This window comes from Porites lutea, chromosome 4 (assembly GCF_958299795.1).
Source record: "Porites lutea chromosome 4, jaPorLute2.1, whole genome shotgun sequence".
Classification (NCBI taxonomy): Eukaryota; Metazoa; Cnidaria; class Anthozoa; order Scleractinia; family Poritidae; genus Porites; species Porites lutea.
The window spans coordinates 34,471,166-34,498,665 of NC_133204.1; the positions used below are offsets into that span (position 1 = coordinate 34,471,166).

At 38.7% G+C, this 27,500-nt stretch overlaps 3 protein-coding genes across 4 annotated transcripts in view; all 3 read right to left on the reverse strand.

The window, feature by feature from the left end:
* LOC140933377 (uncharacterized) overlaps nt 1-14,991 on the reverse strand; it is a 15,649-nt gene extending 658 nt beyond the window's left edge. Inside the window, exons 1-10 of one of the 2 annotated variants that reach the window (XM_073382923.1) lie at nt 14,877-14,991; nt 7,525-7,591; nt 7,232-7,258; nt 6,608-6,634; nt 6,232-6,272; nt 4,094-4,147; nt 3,138-3,188; nt 2,599-2,688; nt 762-786; nt 1-544 (exon numbers count right to left, since the gene is read on the reverse strand). The exon at nt 1-544 is cut by the window's left edge and continues 658 nt beyond it. In XM_073382923.1, coding sequence (XP_073239024.1) covers nt 1-544; nt 762-786; nt 2,599-2,688; nt 3,138-3,188; nt 4,094-4,147; nt 6,232-6,272; nt 6,608-6,634; nt 7,232-7,258; nt 7,525-7,591; nt 14,877-14,879 — 929 coding nt within the window. In that variant the 5' untranslated portion in view covers nt 14,880-14,991. Of the gene's footprint in view, nt 545-761; nt 787-2,598; nt 2,689-3,137; nt 3,189-4,093; nt 4,148-6,231; nt 6,273-6,607; nt 6,635-7,231; nt 7,259-7,524; nt 7,592-10,778; nt 10,940-14,876 lie in introns of those variants that run through there. The other variant, XR_012165048.1, reaches the window with a different exon arrangement.
* The window catches only part of LOC140933378 (uncharacterized), a 94,805-nt gene that overhangs the window by 43,434 nt on the left and 23,871 nt on the right, over nt 1-27,500 (reverse strand). The gene's annotated exons all lie outside the window — the stretch shown is intronic.
* The window catches only part of LOC140933375 (uncharacterized), a 12,574-nt gene continuing 11,302 nt past the window's right edge, over nt 26,229-27,500 (reverse strand). Inside the window, exon 4 of the mRNA XM_073382921.1 lies at nt 26,229-27,434. Coding sequence (XP_073239022.1) covers nt 26,356-27,434 — 1,079 coding nt within the window. The 3' untranslated portion in view covers nt 26,229-26,355. The remainder of the gene's footprint in view (nt 27,435-27,500) is intronic.

The following is a 27,500-nucleotide window of genomic DNA, read 5'->3' on the forward strand; positions in this document are numbered from 1 at the left end:
CCGTTTATCACAAACGCCGTACATCCTATGGCACCTTCAGTTGATATGTCTTGAAATCTGTTAAACTTGCCGCTGCTCCATTTGTAGATAACTGACTTTATAGAATGGGTACTTCCGTCATGGTAGTTTGCTACTGCGAGATAACTATCCCCATTTACTTTGAAATAGGTGAAGTGGATTGCTCCGTTTGTTGATAATTTCTGAAAGTCGACAAGCAGCTTTCCATTCCACTGATAAACTGTAGAATCCACCCGGTATGTTCCATCGTAATGATTGGCGACAGCAAGAAAATGTTTATTAGCGATAGAAAAGTACTCCAGGTCAAAAGCTCCTCTTGTCTGTAGGGCCTGGTACAAAGACAATCTTCCAGTTGAGTTGTCCATCTTGTAGATCATGGAACTTGTCTTCCATTTCCTAATGTCCCCATGATAATTGGCAAAAGCAAGAAACAAGTTTCCATCAATGGTGAAATGTTCCACATCTACCGCTCCTCGGGTTGGTAGGTCTTGAACTTTTTCAAAGAAGTGGAGTCCAATAGAGCAGTCTTCCATAAAAAAAAGGGTGAACATCTTTGTTAACAACTAATGTCAAGAAAAAAACCTAGTTAGAATCAATCGGCAAAAGAATTTACTCATGCGTTGTGGTTTTGCAATGACCAAAGATGGGCCACGGTTTCATGAACTTAAAATTCGAAAACTCTTCTTTCCAGTGAATCAATGTAAATGTAAATCGTAGGCAACAGTAGTAAATAATGCCCTTACCGGTTAAACAGCACCCTGATTTGCCCTAAAATGCAAAATAACTTGTAAGAACAAAATACAATTAAAGAACAAAGCTAACAATCTCCTAATGTGCACTCCTGGACAAAAGTCCTAGTGCAGTTATGCAGCATTCACAAGTTTTTGTTTTGTTTTTTTTTCGAAATTTTTTTGCAGTTCTCCCTTTCCCCACCCTATACAATGTTGAAACTCGGAAAAATTCTGGATACACGCCGACACGCGTCGGCGTGGGGTGGGGGTAGGGGTTGGGCATGTGTGAATTGAAAAAAAGCCGCACAAATAATAATAACAATAATAATGGAATTTATATAGCGCTTATACATCGCTGTTCTAAGCGCTTTACAATGTAAAAAAGGACATACGAATATCATTAATCACAAGCTTACATATAACCCTACTGTACATATTGGGAAATTTATAGCACACACATCTTAAAAAGGAAAGAAAACAAAAACAAATATGATGAAACTAAATGTCATATACCTTTCTAAAAAGAAACGTTTTCAACTTAGATTTAAAAAGATTAACATCAGAACAAGCTCGAATTTCAAAGGGGAGCTTGTTCCATAGTCGGGGGGCAGCAACGGAAAACGCTCGGTGGCCATAAGTGTTCATGTTAAAATTTGGTTCTTCAAGGCGTAAATGATCCCTTGATGACCGTAATGTCCTTGATTTATGGTAAAATTTTAAAATATTTTCAAGATAACGGGGACCGGAGCCATTCAATGTTTTAAAAGTTATTAAATTTATTTTAAAAACAATTCTCTCCTCAACAGGAAGCCAGTGAACATCTCTTAGAGTCTCGGTGATGTGATCTCGTTTTTTGAGACCGGCGATAATTCGAGCAGCCGCATTCTGAAGGGACTACACCTTAACTATGTCCCGTTTTAGGGTACCAAAAAGAAGAGAATTACAAAAGTCCAACTTCGAGCTAACAAAACTGTGAATTAGAATTTGTGTGGTACTTTTACTGATGTATTTTCTTATTTTAGAAATATTTCGTATTAGATAGAAGGCACCCTTAACTATTGTATTAACATGAGGTGAAAGTGACATTGTGTCGTCAAAAATCACGCCAAGATTGCGAGCCTGTTGAGAGGGCCTGATGTTTTCCATGCCAACAGAAATCGTGGGAGGGGGCAACGAATGACCAAAACGGGAGTGCAGAAAGAGAAATTCCGATTTATCATTGTTAAGCTTTAACTTGTTGGCAGTCATCCACAAATTGATGCCAGCAACGCAGTTCTCAAGACGTTGTTTTGCAGCCACTAGATACTACGAAAGCTGAATTCAATAATTGTTTTATTATTCCTTCAAAATAATTCCGAGTTTAAAAACAAGCTAAAACATGCTAACCTCGGTCGATGTAAGTTCATATCGATAAAGCATCTTTATCGGGAAGTTTAGGAGATTAAGGTCTGCAAATATACTCCCAATAGCAGATGTTGTCCGTCAAGTTGTTTTCTTGCTGTTCTTGCGATGTTTTTAGACAATATTTCGAGGTGAAACGAGTGAAATGTTCCGCGACAGTTCCGCCATTTGGTTCTAACTACCAAAACAATTCAACCTCGTCCCCAGGTTTTCTCGGTCAACGGTTCAATAACCTGCAACCAGGCTGCACTTTTGACGTCATTTTGACGTCATCGGTTCAATATGACAAAATTCTTTTCAAATTTCGTCAACAGCAGCTGGTTATGGTAAATTATGCGTGTAGTTTTAACCAATCAGAAACGGGGAAATATTTTGAACGAATAATAAGAATAATTATTACTAAAGGTTATAAGGAGTGAAAATCTAGGAGCTGTAAGGTAGCAATTACCTTTGTATCACACGTTCCCGGCATTCCTTTTTGTCCTTGTGATCCCTTCTCTCCTTGTGATCCTTTGTCACCACGAGATCCTTTCTCACCCTTATCAAACAAAGTATTTATAATTATAATGAACATATATTAATATTCTCGGGAATTTCAAAACCTGATCACCACTTTATCCTTTACTATAGCGATACAAGAAGAAAACTTAAAGTTACATGCGGTACTTGTTTTGTACCAGAAAGGTATCCGTAGAGAAATAAAATTCGACTTGTTTAGTTAGTTTGGTCGAGCGCCAACTCGGACATACCAACTAACAGGTCGAATGTAACATTTAGAAGCGTGAGGGACATGAAAATTGAATGAATGGTGTGTGTCGCTGTGTCTGGATAAAGCATGTGCCTTCGTTTTTGTTTTGGACACTGAAAATTAGTTGGCAGAAGAAAAAACAAATATTTGATTGAAGGTAAATCCATGTTGGAGAACTGATCAAGATTGTTAAAGTGTTCTTTCTTACAGAGAAAAAAGGTCATGAAACTGACACTTACTTTAACACCACCATTACTGTTTTTATCCATTCCTGGTTCTCCTTTCACCCCCTACAACAGAAATAATAAGGAGCACTTGGCCTGCTTACAAAGGGCCTGGGAAAATACGTCAACAGAATCCCTGGAAACATCAATATCGAGGACCTCCAAAAGATCAGCCGCATTTTAAGAAAAGTGCTCTCTACCAACGAGATAATAGCGACTCCCCCCTCCTCTCAGCCACTCCCAAGGAAACTGGTAGCTCCTCGGAGCTCTGAGCAGTAAGAACTGCTAAACAAGACGTAATAACAAACATCTTCGTCATCATCATCATCATCAACATCATCATCATCTGTCAAAATGATTTAAAAGCTTTCAAAGTATACGGAATTAGAGATTGAAATCTCTAGGATATGGGGCCTTAAAACAGAAATTGTGCCTGTAAATATTGGAGCTCTTGCACTACTAAAAACGGGCCTGGGAAAATACGTGGAAAAAATGAATATCAATAAAAATATCAATATCGAAGAACTCTCAAAGATCAGTCTTCTAAGCACAGCCCATATTTTACAGAAAGTGCTGTCTACAAATTAAATGAAAACTCCCCCCAAGCCGCTCCCAAGGAAACTGGGCGCTTCTCGGAGCCCTGGACAGTACAAACTGTGAAAGAAGAAAAACATAATAATAATAACAATAACAATAAGTAATTAAAGCAAACTGTGACAAAGGAGTGACAATGATGATGATGAAGATGGTAAATAACAAATAGAGACAATCTATACTGTGGTGTGATCAAAATAAAGCTAACTGGTCTGGTCTGTATAATTTTGATCATTTTGCTCAGTCCAACCGAAAATTAAACACACAAAAGACATTTGTACACCCAATGTAATCACTGATGTTTTATGGAGAGATACAAGTGTATGGATCCAGAAACTAAAAACCTCCATTTGAAAAGCAGAACGTATATATAATACCTTAACACCTGCACTTCCATCTCTTCCTGGTTTCCCTGTTTCTCCTTTTTCTCCCTAACATAGATATTTACAAGGTGAAACCCAAACTGACAAATTAACACTATAACTTAGAAGATGACTATTACTATGAATTTTATTCATCTTTTATTTATCTTTTAAGAATTTTCAGCCTTAGTGGAGAAAAATGATGGTGCACGGGTGCTGCAGTTATGGGGTGGCACATTGCTTGTTGAATGTGGTAGGTGAAGAACCGCTTCATGGACTTGCTACCACTAAATAACGTTTATTTATTAACAGTAACAAAATTACTAAAAATTAAGTCAACACATAATTAATGCAATTAGTTTAAAAGTGACCAAAACTGCTCCATGCCCATATTTAAATGAACATTACTAACTTGTAGTTCTGAGTTTATCTAGATACACCTGCTTAGTGACTACGTGCATATTTTTATAACCATAGAATAGGGTAAGGAAGGTTACTCAGTGCCGTCAACTCTCCCGGATAATCTAGGAGACTCCAGATTTTGGACCGTATCTCCCGGTCTCCAGATTAGAGTATGACATCTCCCGGATAATCGCCGAATTTTGCTATTTCTTGTAGAGTCGACTTTGCGACAATAAAATTTCAAATATTTTGCGTTGTTTGAGCTATTTTTGTACTGTTAACTTCGAACGTTTCCTTGTTAACTCCAGTATGCCATTGTAATATAAAAATTAACGAGATTGGTGGGAAGTAAACCAATCAAGTTAAACATTACAATGCCAACAACATCTTTTTCACACGTTTTGCGTCATCACAAATTCGTGGCGATCGGAGTCAACATGTATTTTTTGCACAAATGACGTCATGCGCCCTGCGTTATGACGTCATCTATGATCCCCTTGCTTTCAATTCTCAATATTTGAAATCGTGGGGGGTTGACAGCGTTGCTTACTCTATCTTAAATCAATAAATCCCCTGTCCCCACTGCCAAGGGGCCTGGATAAAATATAATTGTTATATTTTGGATCTAGGCCCCTTGGCATTGGGGACAGGGGATTTATCAGGCTCATGCAAAAAGATATTAACTTCAATGACTGGTAAAAAAACCAGGGCTCAAAAAATATTCAGCTGGAGGTTTTGAGACAAGTTCCCCACCCTTTAAGTGCCAGGCAAGTAACTTCAAGCTCAGTTGACTAAAGAGCAAAGGAACTGACAAGTCATACTCACATAAAAATGCAATGTAATTAGCCTCTTCAGGCAAGCCACAGGCGGCCCAAACTCATTACATGAACGCGGACGTGACTCTTGCTTGCGAGCGGTGTTGTGTTACAAACGGTTATTTACAAAGGCTTGCATGGGATCGATCGGTTTTTCTTAAAAGAGATAAAAATGTTATGTTTTTAAATAAGATCGACGTACCTTATTGCCTTGTTGTATTCTTTGTTGTTTACCCGCGTCTCAGGCCGTTTTGAAGCGTTTTCGGCGAGTTAGTGCTATTTGGTGGAACACCAAAATAGCGCTAACTCTCCGAAAACGCTTCAAAACGGCCTGAGACGCGGGTAAACAACAAAGAATACAACAAGGCAATAAGGTACGTCGATTTTATTTAAAAACATAACATTTTTATCTCTTTTAAGAAAAACCGATCGATCCCATACAAGCCTTTGTAAATAACCGTTTGTAACACAACACCGCTCGCAAGCAAGAGTCACGTCCGCGTTCATGTAATGAGTTTGGGCCGCCTGTGGGCAAGCAAGCAATTTTCGTAAGGCAGTATATGAATGATTAGCAATAACTTGTTCCTTTTTTGTTAAGGTTTGCAACAATGAAAACATATGACTAAAATTATTTTTTCTGTCCTGTTTCCATTGTTGCAAATATATCTAGTGACAGTGCCCCTTAAGGTTATTGATTTTTTTAAAAATTATTTTATGTCTTCCTCTTCTTTCTCTGAAAAGGGAAAGCCTAAATTTTTACGTTACCTCAAGCTTCAAAATGTTAGTTTAAATACAGTAAAACTTCTTTTTGGCAACATGTTATCTTCACACTACAGAGACCATGTCTGAGATATACAGTTCCCTGGTTTGTTTTATTCCTGAACTTTTCAAGCAAAAAGAGAAAACAATGCATTAACATTATAAAGAAAGGCCAACCTTTATTCCACTGCCATCTCGTCCATCACGGCCATCTTTTCCTGTGTTCAAAACAATTAACAAAATGTAATATTCAGATTACAGGGCTGATTCTCTAGCAGCAACCAGTGGCCCCTAAAGGACATCTTACCTTTATCAAAAAAGTCCTACACTTGGTACCCTGGATTTCACAGATACAGAGCATCCAGGGCTCCCTTCAATTTTTTTAGAGAACAGCCTAATGAATTGTCTAAAAGCTAGGGTAGAACACAGACAACCAGCTAAGAGGGAAGGGGAGAAGAATGTTACAAAAATATGTTACTGCAGTAAATGACCAAAATGAGCCCCATGGCTAAGATTTATTTTGAGAATGACAGGAACATAAAATGTACATCACCATTCACTCCATCGCGTCCATCTTTTCCTGCAAACCAAAAACAACACTTAATTATACCAGTGGCCGTGGAGGCATTATTTCTTAACCTATAATCATGCTGCATTAATGTCAGTTGTAACGAGAACCCCATTGGGTTGGGTTGAGCGTATAGCTACTGCTAACCTGGAGAATGGGATAGAGCAAGAAACGATTGGCATGGTTTTCAACTGGGACATTTCCACATCTCACTCCCATCCCTCTGCCACCGAAAATATATAGCATGACATGACTAATCTGATCTAACAAGAAATTCCAAAAATCATCGTTGTTCTATGGCTATAAAATGTGACACTGGGTTAATTTTGGTGTTTGAAATACTTTTTTAACAGGGCTCAAAGTTTAAATTTGAGTTTGGGCAGCATTTGTGCTACCAGATGTAAATTTTTAGCTGCGCTGCCAAAATTTTAGGTGCACAGCTGAAAATTTTAGGAGCACAGCTTATAGTGTTGGGAGCATCTATTTCAAAAGAAAAAGTAAAAAACTTGACAATGTGAATTTGCTTCTCATTTCTTGATAATTTGAGTGTTGCCCTCACGGGCAGCCTAATAATAAAGGAAAATTGCTGCATATTAATGGATGACCCACCATGTTGTCCATCCTTTCCATCTTTGCCTATTGAAAAAATACAGAGGCAATTAATGAAGCACAACTGAACTATTGATGAAACCACAGAACCTGCAGAGCAACTTGATTGAACTGATCTGATCCCACTAATGCAAATCCTTTAATGCCCTTTGCTGGCCTTTGGCTCAATGTGTGGTAAATTTTAACCTACTATGAAAATTTTTTTTCATTTTTGATAGCTGTTTTTTTTTTTTTCAACATCCATGGATAATCGTTCTGCTGTAAATCAATTTTTACAATTATTGCAAACTCACCATCCTTACAGCAACCAGCTTGAGGTACAACTTTACAGCTTTTAGACTTTGCTGCAGATCCATTAGTCTGTTAGATTGGGAAATTTGACATACTTTCATTACCTAAGGAAGACTGCAAACTCTAGATAAACAATATATGAAAATGCTCTAGCATAAACTGAGTTGCAAATTATAAGAACAGAATTTGGAAAGACATGAGCATGGAAATGAAAGTGGTAAATTAAAAAGCAGGAAATTAAAAGGTTTAGACTGAATTATTATACCTGCCAAGTATCATGCCTAAGGAGCAATTGTTATGCCCGTGGATCAAAAAACTTTGATCTCACTCCTACTCACACCTGTGTTCTAATTTCTCACGCCTGGTAGAAAAGTTTGAGCTATTTACAGCATTAACTGGCACATTTTGAAAAATACATTAATTATCTAAAGAAAATGGAACCAAAGAGAGAAAAGAAAATTCCAAGTCACTGATCCACTTTTTCCGAATTATTTATTTTAACAGGGAAACTAAATGGGGTTGTGTTCCTCCATGTTCCCATGTTAGATGGAACCCTTCACTCCTGCGCTTTTAGATAGATAGATAGATAGATAGATAGATAGATAGATAGATAGATAGATAGATAGATAGATAGATAGATAGATAGATAGATGGATAGATAGACAGAAAGATAGATAGATAGATAGTTAGCTATATAGATTTGATAAAAAAATTACAATACATGCACTTTGATCTTCCCCAAAGCTGTGAATTACAATAATCACAATAATGTGATAAAAATCTACAAATATACATCCATTCAATATTTATCAACATATTATAGCGAAATTCATTGCATCGTGCCGTGCATTTTGCATATTTTAGGTTTTTCTGTTCCATCAATCATCCTAGCAGACCTCTTAGGAAACACATGTTTACTTGCACGAGTTCAAAAAGCCATGGTTTGTGACTCGTGATTGGTGAATTTTGATCCGTTTTGTTTGTTTCGCATTTCAAGGTTCATTGCTTTGTGATCATCCTTTTTCGGGCAATAATCGACCAGTTTAGTTTGCTTTGCAGATTTTTAGACCTTTCTCATTCTTGTTACTTGCAAGAATAAAGCAACATCTGCCTCCTTCCTTCAACAATAAATCCACTCACCATCGCAATTTCCTTCACTATTCTTGAGCAGTCTAGAGTCATTCTCAGCCAAGCTTGGCACGCACATTAATTACATTGTGATTTGCATTAACCCCGCCTTCACTAAAATGATTGACGGAACAGAAAAACCCCAAATCCCCTCTAAGTTTGCAAAACGCGCCGCGCAATACAATGAATTTCACTGTATCTACCTATAAATAAACGTTATAAGAGTGTTCAAATAGTAGTGATATTATAAGAGTGTTCAAGTACTGTAGCAGTGAAAACCTAACCTTCGATAATGTCAAATCGATCAGTTTTATTGACAGAAAAAGGAACATAATTTGTAAAAAACTTCACAATAAAACAGTTCTTTTTTTTAAGGCCAATGCAGAATATTTAAACTCACTTAAGGTCCAATAATATGCTTAGACCTGTTTCAAACGTCGTGCTACTGCCATGCTAAGCTGGCTCAACTGTAGCTCGACTGCAGCACGACATTCTGACACTTGGTTTCAGACGTCGAATTTACGACGGTGATCATATTGGCGTGAACACCTAAAATATGTCTAGAATGTTTATTGTGATGAAACCAATCACAGACGAGATCATCACACCACAGAAACCAGAGGCAACGAACGGTTTCCTATCTGTCATGGAACAAATTATTTTCATTTTGTTATAAAATTAAGACTTTTATTACAAGTAAACAATTGCTTTTCCTTCATATTTGTTTACAGTATTTGCTATAATAGCGAAGAATACAGGTTTGAGCAATTTTGAAATAAATTACAAAGCCGATGTGCCGTGCCTACGCAGGCGACGGTTTGGCGCGCAAGTTTTCAAACTTTTTGTAACGATCGAGATCGGTAGTTACGCCTGATCGTAGGTAGTAGATAGTAGTTCGAAGATTCAATCGTTAGTCCACACAAATCGAATCCCCTTGTTCTACAAAAAAATATTAGCAAGGATTGTGCTATCAGAAAAGAAAACATCACGATTGCTCATTTTTTATTGTCTTCATGTGATATGTCATTACATTGAAAGCTGGTCGCATTGGCTTCTAAAACTTTCCTTTCTAAAATCGAACAATGTACTGGATGCGGTGCTCGACACTGATCTTGGGAAACAGCAGTGTTTTAAATTCCTAATAAGGCATGCAGTTTGTATCCTTAAACAAAACGAAAATAATTTGTTCCATGACCGATCGGAAACCGTTCGTTGCCTTTGGTTTCTGTGGTGTGAAGATCTCACCTGTGATTGGTTGCAACACCATAAACATTCCAGACATATTTTAGGAGTTCACACCAGTATAATCACCGCTGTAATTCACAGAATGACAGTCAAATAGAATGGCTGATGCCAAAAAAAAAACACAAAAATACAGAAACGGTTTAGCAAACTTTTAAATATATTCTAATGTATTTCATAATTCATGAATTGAGTTAGGCATGGGGGTAGCACGATGTTTGAAACCAAGTCGAGCTACTGCTGTGTAGCATGGCAAGGCTTGCCGTGCTACACGGCACTAGCACTACTTGGTTTCACACGTCGCAAAAGTCCGTGCTAAAGTCGAATTTAATTCGATCAATTGAGTTCGGCACGGCAGTAGCATGACGTTTGAAACGGGCCTTAGTTGCTACAGTAAGTACTAAGCAATTAGCTAACAAGCGACACGAAAGTACGTAGTGTAAGTTTTAAGCTTTTATAAGCTTACCAGTGTAAAATTAACTCTTTACTACAGTCATTTTGAAGCAAAAAACTGCATTTTTGACCAAATCCTCCTTATTGGAGCAGTTTTTGGCTAGCTAGCATGGGAATGGCTAAAAAAGACATTTTTGAGGCTCAAAGTATATTTTTTTGCTAATTGATTACAATTAAGCAGCTTTTTTTGTTAGACTACGAGTAGTCCCTATTGTAGTCATTGTAGAGTAGAATTGACCGATGCATTAACACTGTTAGGATTGGTCACAATGTGCTAAAATGAAGTCCCTGTGGAAAGATTTATCCTTGCTGATTTTGCTGTTTACCATCTTAAGAGCTTAAATGGATAGCTGAATGGATCCATGAAGGAAAATGTTCATGATTCAAAAATGAGGACCAAAAAGAACAACAGTCGTCAAAGAGTTAAACTCACCTGAGCTCATCTTTTTGATCTCACCATTTTTTGTAAAGAGTAACGTAACAGCAATTTAAACAATCAATCTCCTTAATCAAGCTTCTCTGATTGACGCTCTGCTTCCCGAGCATTATTTCAGGAGTCGAACAGAGTCGAACACGGTAGATTTGGATCAACTTTTAAAATAGTCCTGAGATCTTTAGGGAAAACATTTTTGCCCAGTTGGCAAATATTCCACAGGCGTTTGTTTATTAAGAGGTGACTGGTAACGAGAGAGCGATGTTCACGCGTAAGTTCACACGCGCGTGCTGTTGGCGCGTGCTGTTCGCGCGAATTTCTCGAACCCAACAGTTTTCAGACTTTCCCCTTACCAATCAAACACTGTAATTTTACCCCCCTTTTTTCAACCCTGGGTTTTCGTGCATGGAGTGCAACTACTTTGTTTTCTTTCCTTTAATATTCTCATGAAAACTGAAGATGGCCCATGTGCTAGCCGAAATGTGTAAAATTATATAAAGCCTTGAATGCTGTATCCGACGCCATATCTACGGTGCATATCCCTTCAATTTCTGCATGTGAAATCAATGATAAATTAAAGTTGTGTCTCTCATAGCTGAGTTTCTAGTTTGCAACCAAGATATTGAACGGATTATGAATGTGAAAGAACCTGAAAACGCAAAAAACAGCGTTGTCCGGGGTCTAGAAAGCTAAGAAAACCGCACCTGAACAGTTCCCTTGCCAATATAGATACTCGGAACTAATAAAGTTACCTGATTTGAAGAATTGTTCTGCGAAGTTCCAAAGGAAGCGGCCAAGAAAATGGCCAAAGTCATCAAGAAGAACAGACGAAACATTTTCTGTATTTCTTAGTGGAACTGACCGTAGTTCACAAATGGAGCAGTGTATGAATGTAAGCTTAGAATTCCGGAGTTGTGATCTCTCTCATGAATACAAAACGCGAAAATATACGAGATGGAAGGCCTATTGTTTTAATGGTTTCGTTCATGACAGATAAGACAAAGCTGATCTTGGCATTGATGACTGATAGTGTAAAGTCTAAACTGTTTGGGACCAAAAAGCAACCGCCCAGAGTGGGCTTCATGTGTGCACCTTCCCCCACCCCACTTATCACCCCACATGCCTTTACTCAGTTGCTACAGTGCAAATAATTATGGCAAAAAATATAAAATCAACTAAATAACTAAGTTGTAACTAACAAAAAAAATTATTAAAAAAATCTGTTAAGGTTCAGTAACTTACGCCTATAACAACAATGGCTGACGAGTCGTTTTGATTACAATGACGTCTTGTGATTGGACATTTTAGATTGAGTTTATCACTTTTTGGCGAATTTCAGTCCTGTAAGCTAGTATTCCTTTCAGTGAGTTCAGTCATTATTCTAATGTCCTTTACTCGCTCCCAAAGAACACTTTAGACCTAATCAACAATTTACTCATAGGATTTGTATGAAAAAAAACTGTTGAACATCAGTCGTTAAAACCAGGTTGCTATGATTTTATTTAGCCTGCTTTCCATATGATCACTACCATCGCTGTGATCGCTGCGATCGCTGAGCAAAACATAGTTCATCGATCGTGGCGATCACTGAGTGATCATATGGAAACCACTTTCTAGCGATCGCAGCGATCGCAGCGACAACGATCGCCGAGATAGAACAGTTTTCCTATCTCAGCGATCGTTGTCGCTGCGATCGCTGGAAAGTGGTTTCCACATGATCGCTATCATTGCTGCGCTCGCTGAACTTTTATTTTTCTCAGCGATCACAGCGATGGTAGCGATCATATGGAAACCAGGCTTTAGAGGAGCCGGAGAAATTACATAATTATCCGCATTTTGCAGCCCCCTTAAGCCTGATTTCTATATGATCGCTACGATCGCTGAGATCGCTGCGATCGCTGGAAAGTGTTTTCCATATGATCGCTATGATCGCTGCAATCACTAAACTTTTTTTTTTCTCAGCGATCACAGCGATCATAACGATCATATGGAAACCAGGCTTTACAGATGACGTTTCTTTAGCTTGTTGTTAATCCTTGATAAATGAATGATTTATAGATTCCGTCCTAGCCTAAAAGTTTGAACAAAATTTCGCCAAAATTTACATCAATCCTATTTTGTTTGTCTATTTTTTTTCTCATCCAATCAATTTAAGCTCAGACAAAAGGCACTCAAAAATTATTTATACAAGAGAATTCTGAAGACTGCCAATTATACTCAGCCAAAACAGAATACTGCGTTCATCAAACCTAACAGGCGTCGAAACACCCAAAGTAAGGCTTTTTAGATCAACGAGTACTGAACGAAGGCGAAATTAGCGAGTATAAGCAACGGCGTTTTTAAGCGATGCCGTTTAACCGAAAACTAGTTTTTACCGAGTCCTTTTCTCTTGAATTATGCCTTGGCACTACCAAATTTCTATTGTCAAGTATCTTAAGTATTACAGCGCCGATTTGCCCGAAAATTTGGTCTGAATCATATATGGCCCAAGAAAGCAAAAAGTCCACTTCCAGTTGACGTACGACACTCAAAGACGTCGTTGCTTAAACTTGCAGTTACTTGAAGATGGACGTAAAGGCTAGTATCTCATTATACTATATAATGACTCCCATGGCAAACGAGATACCGGAACACGAACTTAACGAGTGGTTGAAAACATTATTTTTCGCTCTCGATCGAACGTGTCCTGTAGGACCAACTATCAACTTACTAACGAGAGCGCTACGTTTCCAGTTCTGCACCCCCGTATATCGACTTGACCGAAACAGAACTCTCTCTGAGAGAGTGCTTATGTAAAGGGATGTTGAAGAATCGTAAAGGAAAATAATATTTTCCGGTTTGTTCTTATGTTGTTGTTTCTTTTGTTTTTAAGTTACAGTGAATAATTTCTATAAGGCTTTCTATAAGTATCTTTGTCTGTGTGTACACGGCGGTGTGATACAAAAGTAAAGATGGATGGCTTGTTTGTTCTGGTTAACGATAATAATATTGAAAAGAGTTTGCACAGGAAACAATATCGCATGCAAATTGGCGGATTGAAATTTTCCACTCGCCCTGATAATACTCACGCAAAATTTAAAACAATCTTGTCTTCTTTTCCCAACCTTTTAGCATGCTCTTTTCTTATACAACACCAGCAGTTGCAGTCGGCTGGCATTAACTAGACACTGAGTTATTATAATCAACCTAATAATTTTGTAATTCTCATAGTATTTAAACGTGGTTCTTGGAAACATTTTTCCAAAGGTTAATAAAGCGTGTCTCTTTCGGTACAAATGAATTTTGATTGCTGTTGAGACTGGAAGAGTATTAGGCTATCATTATTGAGGGTTCCGATCAGGGAGTTCCGAGTATAAGCAAGGGGACGTAAATTAAAATTACTAAAAACCGCATTGGTTTGTTAATTTTTATTAGGGCAAGAAACAATTTAGCTATCAGGACATTCTCGACCAAGCAGGTACCTACTTAAGAGACTTAATGTCACGAACAAGAATTTTAAAGAAAACATCAACTGCCAAACAGTTCTTAAAACGGTTCAAGGTCGCCTTATTTGTCTGGATCGTAAGATTCGTTGTCAAAATACTGATGCGTTCAGGCAATCGATCATGGCGGACACCCAAGTCAGATTTGAATAAACAAATTTCTCTTTCAAGACTTTGACGATTATTCCGCGAGATTTAATCTTTTCAGTCTAACTATCTTCCGAAGATTTAATAATTCATTCAGTCTTCGACCATGATGAAAAAATAAGAAGCTTCCAGTGAAAGCGTCAGTAAAAATGAATTTGCGTTCTTTCATAGCCAACTTAATTTTACCTCGTGAAAAGTAGTCCACTTTGTCAAATGTAGGTAAATTTTCGTGGAGTTGAATTCCAGGCTCGAAAAGTCGCATTAGGAGTTTTTACGTCGGTTGTCTGACAATCGTAGTCGTGCAGTGCGCGTCAAAGAAAAGTACCAAAATAAAATGTCGGGGGCACATGCATAGCTGTTGCTTTTATGACCATGAAAGCAGATGTTTTTTAACATTCTCAATGTGATAGCTGCTCCCGATGACTGCTGCTTTGAAAACTGAGAAAAAACTATTCAGTTAGTTGCTTACCATATAAAACGACAGTTATCGAAAACGCACTACTTTGCTCGTGCCAAAGCTCTTGGCTCTCTGGCAAGCAACCATCTGATAGAAAATGCCCAATGCTCAAACTGATCGCTATTTCGGGAGCACACTGCAGATGACAATAAATCAATTTACCATGGCGTAAGAAGGATTTTTGTTTCAAAAAAAGCGGATTAGTACAAAGATTGATCACCTGTCTGTTGGTGTTTGTCTTCCTGTTTGCTTACGAAAAACAAAGCCATGTGTTAGCTTGTTAAATACCAGTTGAGTGAAATCTTGGATCCCTGGCATCTTGTACATAACGGAGATTTTAAAATTTTGGCTAGAAAGGCGAAGAAACTCAGCAACGTCGTCTGTTTTGACGTACAAAACCGTCTTTTTTCAATAAGAGCAAGTAAAAAACTGTACATCAAAAGATGAATTTCATACCGAAGGCTATTCGGCCTCGCTTTGAAAAGAGCGCCCAGGCCAACTCGGAAATGATCACACATGATATTTTTATTCAACTTGAGTGGAGCTGCGCCGTTAAACATCGAGTAAAGAAGTGAAGTTGAGCTCTCGGGCCTGATAGATTGTTAATAGGATCGACTCAAAATACGTTTGACGATGTGTGCAAATCTGATGTTTGAGATCGAGGACAAAAGCCAAATTGTATTTATTACACTCTTAGCTTTGTTTGGTCTGAAAGAACCCTCGCTTCAGGCCGATAGTGTCTAGTCACTAAATTTACATCTGCATGGAGGGAAAAGAAGACGTTTCAACGTGAAAGAGACTTGTACCGACTTCGTTTCTTTCAATGGCTTCTTACGAAAAAAGTTTCGACCCTTGAAATTATTTTTATTGTCTCAGCATTTCCTTAATCTCCTCCCCCTTTTCGTCTATGAATGGTACTTTTCTCCTTTATGATGTTAGGAAAAAAATTAGACAAGCTGGTAGTAAAAAAGCTACAATGAGGGACAAAAGTGTTGGCACACTTCCGTAAAATGGCCCCTTTTTGCATAGTGGATATACTTATCCCATTCCCCTGTCTACCCCAACCCCTCCCCCGCCAAAATCAATGTTGAATTTTGGACCCTCAAGTCTTTTTTTTACTTCAGACAACATTGATTCGGGGGGTGAGGGGATTTACGGCGTTTAAAAAGAATGAAATAATAGATGAATTAAATGTTTGCTAAAAGCACCCGTTTTAAACAAGTGTGTCAACTACTTTTGTCCCTGATTGTCTGAAATATGTATCTGTGTTTTCCGGCTAGATTTTTGACGCTGCTGAATTTTTGTGCGATGACGTTACTCTATGGGCCAAATTGTTTTTTTTAGAAACAACAATTTGTAAAGTTTCGTCCTGATTTGTAGTATACGTAGAGTAAAATGTACGAAGCGTATGTCATCACTTAATCTTGTACTTCCGCGCGCGTTCCTGATACCCTGTGGGGTCGAGAGGAAATCATTTGTGTTATGATCAATGCCGTTGCAGCGGATGTAATGTTTTCACAAGTATTATCAATAGTGGAAAAAGGATGGAAACACTAAGGTGCAATGGAAATTGTTCTGGTAAATGATTAACTTAAGCGAATGAAGTACTGCAGAGTAACTGAGGGGACATGCATTATTTTTGACATTGACTTGTGCCATTAGTGAAAGGACGTGAACAATATACAGGTTATGAACCTCATAAATGATGGGCCAGCCGTTTGTGCTATGTCCTATATATAGATGTGTGTTTTTTTGGAGACCTTTTCAAACCTAAGTGATCCAAACCTTTAGCGTAGGTAGGCGTCGAACAGGTTAGACCAGGTTTTGGAATGTACTTTTGCAATGATTTTAGATGACCGCCTGCCATTTATTCAGTGGCATAATTTTTTTATTGATGTTGGATGGACAACTATTTCATTTCCCAGCTCGTAAATCACAGAATACCAAAGAAATTGTTTTCAAGATAGACACACCAGTTTGCGTCATCGCCAAAACAGCAATTACTTTTGCCCAGAAGTTCACTTGATGACAAGGAAAGCGGGATAACATGTGATCAATGACGGCCGTGCGCTGGAAAATTTTCCTTTTTTATGCGCTAATTCCTCACGAAAGGCAAAAGAAGATTCCGCTATGTAGAAAGCACTTCGCAATACGTATTCTTGGCAAGAAAAATTCCAGCGATGTGGTGCAAATAAGGAGTTTCAACGGTTAACCACGAGAATACATATGGACATTAAGAGGTCATAACAGACTCATTATATTTTTCGTTTTCCGAAACGTGGTTAACCGTTGTAACATGAAGGAAGCAGTGTTTTCCTCAGTTTGAGCTGTCGTTTTCTTTGAGAGTCAAATACCAGTTCACGTTTCAAAGCTCTCTTTTCATTTTCTCTGCCGACAATAGACAAAAACACAGGGTTTCGCTTGAGAAATACAGTCCAAATACACAGACATATGCGCTCATGTCACGCTATTTGCGTTGCGTTATCATGTCACTCATGGTGTCACGAGGTGGGATTGAAAGTAATTGTTTTCGTGGACACTTGCAATGTTTGCTACGCTGTCCTTAGTTTTTTATTGAATTGGCCATGAATTTACCTTCACTTTTCCGTAGTTTCGATATTGAACGCAGTGACGGCCGCTCCGCACTAACGCTCCATATTTCCGTGGCCGGCCAGTGACTATCCCCACTACGTGTCAATCCTTACCCTACCCGTGATTGTTTGCGCCTTAACCATCGGATAAAGTGAAGAACGAGAAATATTCACTTTATTAAAAACATTTTCAGTACGCGTACCCTTGAAATTCATCAAAAGTTGCACATGTGCGCGAGTTTCAGCGTTAGTTTTTAGCTTGTAAACCATATCGACGTTAATTCTGGATATCGCAGCCCTTTTATTACGTCATCACGTAATTCCAATTGGCCCTATAATTCGGTCGTGAATAAGTCAATGTCACCCCCACCACCAATAACATAATTATGTCTTTGATTTCTTTAATTTCAGTTAAAATCAGTGTCATGCACGGCTCAACTTGTGTGCAGTAGCACAATTTTGCATTCAGACAATGAGGGACAAAAGTGTTGGCACACTTCCGTAAAATGGCCCCTTTTTGCATAGTGGATATACTTATCCCATTCCCCTGTCTACCCCAACCCCTTCCCCGCCAAAATCAATGTTGAATTTTGGACCCTCAAGTCTTTTTTTTACTTCAGACAACATTGATTCGGGGGGTGAGGGGATTTACGGCGTTTAAAAAGAATGAAATAATAGATGAATTAAATGTTTGCTAAAAGCACCCGTTTTAAACAAGTGTGTCAACTACTTTTGTCCCTGATTGTCTGAAATATGTATCTGTGTTTTCCGGCTAGATTTTTGACGCTGCTGAATTTTTGTGCGATGACGTTACTCTATGGGCCAAATTGTTTTTTTTAGAAACAACAATTTGTAAAGTTTCGTCCTGATTTGTAGTATACGTAGAGTAAAATGTACGAAGCGTATGTCATCACTTAATCTTGTACTTCCGCGCGCGTTCCTGATACCCTGTGGGGTCGAGAGGAAATCATTTGTGTTATGATCAATGCCGTTGCAGCGGATGTAATGTTTTCACAAGTATTATCAATAGTGGAAAAAGGATGGAAACACTAAGGTGCAATGGAAATTGTTCTGGTAAATGATTAACTTAAGCGAATGAAGTACTGCAGAGTAACTGAGGGGACATGCATTATTTTTGACATTGACTTGTGCCATTAGTGAAAGGACGTGAACAATATACAGGTTATGAACCTCATAAATGATGGGCCAGCCGTTTGTGCTATGTCCTATATATAGATGTGTGTTTTTTTGGAGACCTTTTCAAACCTAAGTGATCCAAACCTTTAGCGTAGGTAGGCGTCGAACAGGTTAGACCAGGTTTTGGAATGTACTTTTGCAATGATTTTAGATGACCGCCTGCCATTTATTCAGTGGCATAATTTTTTTATTGATGTTGGATGGACAACTATTTCATTTCCCAGCTCGTAAATCACAGAATACCAAAGAAATTGTTTTCAAGATAGACACACCAGTTTGCGTCATCGCCAAAACAGCAATTACTTTTGCCCAGAAGTTCACTTGATGACAAGGAAAGCGGGATAACATGTGATCAATGACGGCCGTGCGCTGGAAAATTTTCCTTTTTTATGCGCTAATTCCTCACGAAAGGCAAAAGAAGATTCCGCTATGTAGAAAGCACTTCGCAATACGTATTCTTGGCAAGAAAAATTCCAGCGATGTGGTGCAAATAAGGAGTTTCAACGGTTAACCACGAGAATACATATGGACATTAAGAGGTCATAACAGACTCATTATATTTTTCGTTTTCCGAAACGTGGTTAACCGTTGTAACATGAAGGAAGCAGTGTTTTCCTCAGTTTGAGCTGTCGTTTTCTTTGAGAGTCAAATACCAGTTCACGTTTCAAAGCTCTCTTTTCATTTTCTCTGCCGACAATAGACAAAAACACAGGGTTTCGCTTGAGAAATACAGTCCAAATACACAGACATATGCGCTCATGTCACGCTATTTGCGTTGCGTTATCATGTCACTCATGGTGTCACGAGGTGGGATTGAAAGTAATTGTTTTCGTGGACACTTGCAATGTTTGCTACGCTGTCCTTAGTTTTTTATTGAATTGGCCATGAATTTACCTTCACTTTTCCGTAGTTTCGATATTGAACGCAGTGACGGCCGCTCCGCACTAACGCTCCATATTTCCGTGGCCGGCCAGTGACTATCCCCACTACGTGTCAATCCTTACCCTACCCGTGATTGTTTGCGCCTTAACCATCGGATAAAGTGAAGAACGAGAAATATTCACTTTATTAAAAACATTTTCAGTACGCGTACCCTTGAAATTCATCAAAAGTTGCACATGTGCGCGAGTTTCAGCGTTAGTTTTTAGCTTGTAAACCATATCGACGTTAATTCTGGATATCGCAGCCCTTTTATTACGTCATCACGTAATTCCAATTGGCCCTATAATTCGGTCGTGAATAAGTCAATGTCACCCCCACCACCAATAACATAATTATGTCTTTGATTTCTTTAATTTCAGTTAAAATCAGTGTCATGCACGGCTCAACTTGTGTGCAGTAGCACAATTTTGCATTCAGACAATGAGGGACAAAAGTGTTGGCACACTTCCGTAAAATGGCCCCTTTTTGCATAGTGGATATACTTATCCCATTCCCCTGTCTACCCCAACCCCTTCCCCGCCAAAATCAATGTTGAATTTTGGACCCTCAAGTCTTTTTTTTACTTCAGACAACATTGATTCGGGGGGTGAGGGGATTTACGGCGTTTAAAAAGAATGAAATAATAGATGAATTAAATGTTTGCTAAAAGCACCCGTTTTAAACAAGTGTGTCAACTACTTTTGTCCCTGATTGTCTGAAATATGTATCTGTGTTTTCCGGCTAGATTTTTGACGCTGCTGAATTTTTGTGCGATGACGTTACTCTATGGGCCAAATTGTTTTTTTTAGAAACAACAATTTGTAAAGTTTCGTCCTGATTTGTAGTATACGTAGAGTAAAATGTACGAAGCGTATGTCATCACTTAATCTTGTACTTCCGCGCGCGTTCCTGATACCCTGTGGGGTCGAGAGGAAATCATTTGTGTTATGATCAATGCCGTTGCAGCGGATGTAATGTTTTCACAAGTATTATCAATAGTGGAAAAAGGATGGAAACACTAAGGTGCAATGGAAATTGTTCTGGTAAATGATTAACTTAAGCGAATGAAGTACTGCAGAGTAACTGAGGGGACATGCATTATTTTTGACATTGACTTGTGCCATTAGTGAAAGGACGTGAACAATATACAGGTTATGAACCTCATAAATGATGGGCCAGCCGTTTGTGCTATGTCCTATATATAGATGTGTGTTTTTTTGGAGACCTTTTCAAACCTAAGTGATCCAAACCTTTAGCGTAGGTAGGCGTCGAACAGGTTAGACCAGGTTTTGGAATGTACTTTTGCAATGATTTTAGATGACCGCCTGCCATTTATTCAGTGGCATAATTTTTTTATTGATGTTGGATGGACAACTATTTCATTTCCCAGCTCGTAAATCACAGAATACCAAAGAAATTGTTTTCAAGATAGACACACCAGTTTGCGTCATCGCCAAAACAGCAATTACTTTTGCCCAGAAGTTCACTTGATGACAAGGAAAGCGGGATAACATGTGATCAATGACGGCCGTGCGCTGGAAAATTTTCCTTTTTTATGCGCTAATTCCTCACGAAAGGCAAAAGAAGATTCCGCTATGTAGAAAGCACTTCGCAATACGTATTCTTGGCAAGAAAAATTCCAGCGATGTGGTGCAAATAAGGAGTTTCAACGGTTAACCACGAGAATACATATGGACATTAAGAGGTCATAACAGACTCATTATATTTTTCGTTTTCCGAAACGTGGTTAACCGTTGTAACATGAAGGAAGCAGTGTTTTCCTCAGTTTGAGCTGTCGTTTTCTTTGAGAGTCAAATACCAGTTCACGTTTCAAAGCTCTCTTTTCATTTTCTCTGCCGACAATAGACAAAAACACAGGGTTTCGCTTGAGAAATACAGTCCAAATACACAGACATATGCGCTCATGTCACGCTATTTGCGTTGCGTTATCATGTCACTCATGGTGTCACGAGGTGGGATTGAAAGTAATTGTTTTCGTGGACACTTGCAATGTTTGCTACGCTGTCCTTAGTTTTTTATTGAATTGGCCATGAATTTACCTTCACTTTTCCGTAGTTTCGATATTGAACGCAGTGACGGCCGCTCCGCACTAACGCTCCATATTTCCGTGGCCGGCCAGTGACTATCCCCACTACGTGTCAATCCTTACCCTACCCGTGATTGTTTGCGCCTTAACCATCGGATAAAGTGAAGAACGAGAAATATTCACTTTATTAAAAACATTTTCAGTACGCGTACCCTTGAAATTCATCAAAAGTTGCACATGTGCGCGAGTTTCAGCGTTAGTTTTTAGCTTGTAAACCATATCGACGTTAATTCTGGATATCGCAGCCCTTTTATTACGTCATCACGTAATTCCAATTGGCCCTATAATTCGGTCGTGAATAAGTCAATGTCACCCCCACCACCAATAACATAATTATGTCTTTGATTTCTTTAATTTCAGTTAAAATCAGTGTCATGCACGGCTCAACTTGTGTGCAGTAGCACAATTTTGCATTCAGACAATGAGGGACAAAAGTGTTGGCACACTTCCGTAAAATGGCCCCTTTTTGCATAGTGGATATACTTATCCCATTCCCCTGTCTACCCCAACCCCTTCCCCGCCAAAATCAATGTTGAATTTTGGACCCTCAAGTCTTTTTTTTACTTCAGACAACATTGATTCGGGGGGTGAGGGGATTTACGGCGTTTAAAAAGAATGAAATAATAGATGAATTAAATGTTTGCTAAAAGCACCCGTTTTAAACAAGTGTGTCAACTACTTTTGTCCCTGATTGTCTGAAATATGTATCTGTGTTTTCCGGCTAGATTTTTGACGCTGCTGAATTTTTGTGCGATGACGTTACTCTATGGGCCAAATTGTTTTTTTTAGAAACAACAATTTGTAAAGTTTCGTCCTGATTTGTAGTATACGTAGAGTAAAATGTACGAAGCGTATGTCATCACTTAATCTTGTACTTCCGCGCGCGTTCCTGATACCCTGTGGGGTCGAGAGGAAATCATTTGTGTTATGATCAATGCCGTTGCAGCGGATGTAATGTTTTCACAAGTATTATCAATAGTGGAAAAAGGATGGAAACACTAAGGTGCAATGGAAATTGTTCTGGTAAATGATTAACTTAAGCGAATGAAGTACTGCAGAGTAACTGAGGGGACATGCATTATTTTTGACATTGACTTGTGCCATTAGTGAAAGGACGTGAACAATATACAGGTTATGAACCTCATAAATGATGGGCCAGCCGTTTGTGCTATGTCCTATATATAGATGTGTGTTTTTTTGGAGACCTTTTCAAACCTAAGTGATCCAAACCTTTAGCGTAGGTAGGCGTCGAACAGGTTAGACCAGGTTTTGGAATGTACTTTTGCAATGATTTTAGATGACCGCCTGCCATTTATTCAGTGGCATAATTTTTTTATTGATGTTGGATGGACAACTATTTCATTTCCCAGCTCGTAAATCACAGAATACCAAAGAAATTGTTTTCAAGATAGACACACCAGTTTGCGTCATCGCCAAAACAGCAATTACTTTTGCCCAGAAGTTCACTTGATGACAAGGAAAGCGGGATAACATGTGATCAATGACGGCCGTGCGCTGGAAAATTTTCCTTTTTTATGCGCTAATTCCTCACGAAAGGCAAAAGAAGATTCCGCTATGTAGAAAGCACTTCGCAATACGTATTCTTGGCAAGAAAAATTCCAGCGATGTGGTGCAAATAAGGAGTTTCAACGGTTAACCACGAGAATACATATGGACATTAAGAGGTCATAACAGACTCATTATATTTTTCGTTTTCCGAAACGTGGTTAACCGTTGTAACATGAAGGAAGCAGTGTTTTCCTCAGTTTGAGCTGTCGTTTTCTTTGAGAGTCAAATACCAGTTCACGTTTCAAAGCTCTCTTTTCATTTTCTCTGCCGACAATAGACAAAAACACAGGGTTTCGCTTGAGAAATACAGTCCAAATACACAGACATATGCGCTCATGTCACGCTATTTGCGTTGCGTTATCATGTCACTCATGGTGTCACGAGGTGGGATTGAAAGTAATTGTTTTCGTGGACACTTGCAATGTTTGCTACGCTGTCCTTAGTTTTTTATTGAATTGGCCATGAATTTACCTTCACTTTTCCGTAGTTTCGATATTGAACGCAGTGACGGCCGCTCCGCACTAACGCTCCATATTTCCGTGGCCGGCCAGTGACTATCCCCACTACGTGTCAATCCTTACCCTACCCGTGATTGTTTGCGCCTTAACCATCGGATAAAGTGAAGAACGAGAAATATTCACTTTATTAAAAACATTTTCAGTACGCGTACCCTTGAAATTCATCAAAAGTTGCACATGTGCGCGAGTTTCAGCGTTAGTTTTTAGCTTGTAAACCATATCGACGTTAATTCTGGATATCGCAGCCCTTTTATTACGTCATCACGTAATTCCAATTGGCCCTATAATTCGGTCGTGAATAAGTCAATGTCACCCCCACCACCAATAACATAATTATGTCTTTGATTTCTTTAATTTCAGTTAAAATCAGTGTCATGCACGGCTCAACTTGTGTGCAGTAGCACAATTTTGCATTCAGACAATGAGGGACAAAAGTGTTGGCACACTTCCGTAAAATGGCCCCTTTTTGCATAGTGGATATACTTATCCCATTCCCCTGTCTACCCCAACCCCTTCCCCGCCAAAATCAATGTTGAATTTTGGACCCTCAAGTCTTTTTTTTACTTCAGACAACATTGATTCGGGGGGTGAGGGGATTTACGGCGTTTAAAAAGAATGAAATAATAGATGAATTAAATGTTTGCTAAAAGCACCCGTTTTAAACAAGTGTGTCAACTACTTTTGTCCCTGATTGGTCTGAAAGAACCCTCGCTTCAGGCCGATAGTGTCTAGTCACTAAATTTACATCTGTATGGAGGGAAAAGAAGACGTTTCAACGTGAAAGAGACTTGTACCGACTTCGTTTCTTTCAATGGCTTCTTACGAAAAAAGTTTCGACCCTTGAAATTATTTTTATTGTCTCAGCATTTCCTTAATCTCCTCCCCCTTTTCGTCTATGAATGGTACTTTTCTCCTTTATGATGTTAGGAAAAAAATTAGACAAGCTGGTAGTAAAAAAGCTATGTCTATTATTGTGGGTTAGAACACTGTTGTAACCAACTATTCTGCTGAAATATTCATTAATCTCTTTGCATGTCTCTCGAAACCGCCATAATTAGTTGTTCCTTTTATTCTTCCCTGCCAGTCCCCTTGGGAATAAAGATCAACCAAAATATGCCGTCACGTGCGTCAGACGAAATATTCATCTCGGTGACTATTGATGGATCCCCTCGAAGTTGCCACGAACTAAATCTTCTGTTAAACTGGACTAAAGTAAGAACACAATTCACCATTCCAAAGATTTATTTTAAACTTTTTCCCAGCGTATCTAAACCTACAATGATACTGGACTACCAAAATTGTTTGTTTTCGGGTAAAAAGCTGTAAACTAGTTTGAGATATTAATGAACTAGACTTGTAAACTAAACAATTAAACAAAACAAGAAATAATTGTTCTCTTTCTCCAAGTCGATGATCGAATGGAAAAATGTTAAAAGTTACGACTAGGGTGGTTAATCGGCAGTCGCCCGTGATAGCTCGAAAATTTCTGCCTTTGCGCCACAAGAACACCAGATTAGGATGCGTTCTGACGAACGCGATTAGACTTTGAAGATGTGCCCACTGTGCCACTGGCTAAACTTGACTTATATGTCTTATATGGAGACCGGGCTTTCAGCACTGCTGAACTTGCCTCTCCGTATACGCAATTCCCCATCAGTAGCTACTTCAAGAAAAAAAAGAAACATTTTGATATCTTTTTAATTTTTTAAAGAACCCTACGACTTTTAACTAATATTTCTAGTAAATGTATTTACATTTTATCTTTATCTTGGTACTTTTAGATCTGTTTAGATTTGTAACTTTTATATGAAAAAAATGCCACGACTTTTTAACTCAAAATATCGAAATTTTCCTTTCCTTTCGTACTTCCGAAGCCGATATATTGCATCTGGAATAGAAGGCGTAAAGTGCTCGACCTGTAGACGACCTTCCTGGCAGTTTTGGGTCTCTATGGGCAGATAATAAGCAGACAACGGCTCGTCTAGCCTCAAAACGCCTATATTCCAGAAAAGCTGAGATTGTTTGAAAATCTGAGCGCTCGAATACTTCTTAATTGGCAATGTGTAGAAAGACGGTTATTAAAATAACGCCATTCATGAATGCTTCAGTCGACATTGCTACGTTCATCGATGGGCCAATAAAACTGAACCCGCGTGACTTTCATAAGGAATCACCGTTCAAAGCCTATACATTCTTTAACTTTCCTTTCCGTTTGCTGATTGCTTAAGCTGTGCTCATTATAATACATTACGTTGAGAGTAGACAGAAATACAAGCTATGGCACAGTTTCATTTGTCGTAAGACTTTCATTCAAATAAAAGTACACAACCTCCTAGTGTTCCAAGCAAATCTTTATTGCAACTAATCGCCGCTATAATAAAGCACATTTTGTTTCTAACATTTCACTATATCAAACAAAAAACTGACGTTATTGTATCAGTCCCCTCCTAACAAACCCCTTCTTAACGGATAGACAGTATTACGCTTATAAAGTTGCCTTTATTACTAAGATTAGCAATTGAAATGTTTTAGTTCTTCACTACACAAAATATCTTCTATGCTTGGACCTGACCTTATGGCCTCCTGCTCTATACCCACTTGTACAGGGTACTGTTTATATTGTGCTTCTGGCGATTGTAGTAGTTTACTACTGCAAGGTAAGTATGACCTTTGTACTCAAATGACGTCATACCATGCGCTCCATGTGTGGGAATCTCTTGGTACTTGATGAACTGCGCTCCAGAGGCCTGGTACACAACTGACTTGGTGTTGTACTTCTGACCATCACCATAGTGATTAGCCACACCAAAGTAGGTTTGACCGCTGATCACAAATGGACACCATGCGGAGGCTCCTCGAGTAGGAATGGACTGGAACAATACAAATGTATTGCCATTCCATTTGTAAATGAACGAATCAATGTTGTGCTTACTTCCAGAATATTGGTTGGCAAAAGCGAGGAACGTGTGACCGTTGACGTTGAAAGACTTCACATCGTGCGCTCCATAAGTCTGAAGAGACTGCAGTTTAACAAAGTGACCTCCTGACCATTTGAACACAGTGGACTGAACAGAATACTTGTGTTGGGAGTTGTAATGATTTGCAAAAGCGATGAATGTGTCACCGTTTATCACAAACGCTATACATCCCAAGGCACCTTCAGTTGGTATGTCTTGAAATCTGTTAAACTTGCCGCTGCTCCATTTGTAGATAACTGACTTTGTGGATCTGGTACTTCCGTCATAGTAGTTGGCTACTGCGAGATACCTTTCCCCAAGTATCTTGAAATAGGTGAAGTGACTTGCTCCGTTTGTTGACAATTTCTGAAAGTCTACAAACAGCGTTCCATTCCATTGATAGACTGTAGAGTCCAGCCGGTATGTTCCATCGTGATGATTAGCCACAGCAAGGAAATGTTTGTTAGCAATAGAAAAGTACTCCAGGCCATACGCTCCTCTTGTCTGCAGGGTCTGGTACAAAGACAATGTTCCAGTCGAGTTACCCATCTTGTAGATCATGGAACCTGTCTTGTGTTTTTTAATGTCCCCATGATAGTTCGCAAAAGCAAGAAACAAGCTTCCATCAATGGTGAAATGTTCCACATCTACTGCTCCTCGGGTTGGTAGATCTTGAACTTTCTCAAAGAAGTGGAATCCAATAGAGCAATCTTCCACAAGAAAAAAATGATTAAAATCTTTGTTATCAAGCAATTAAACTAAAAAAACAACTAGAA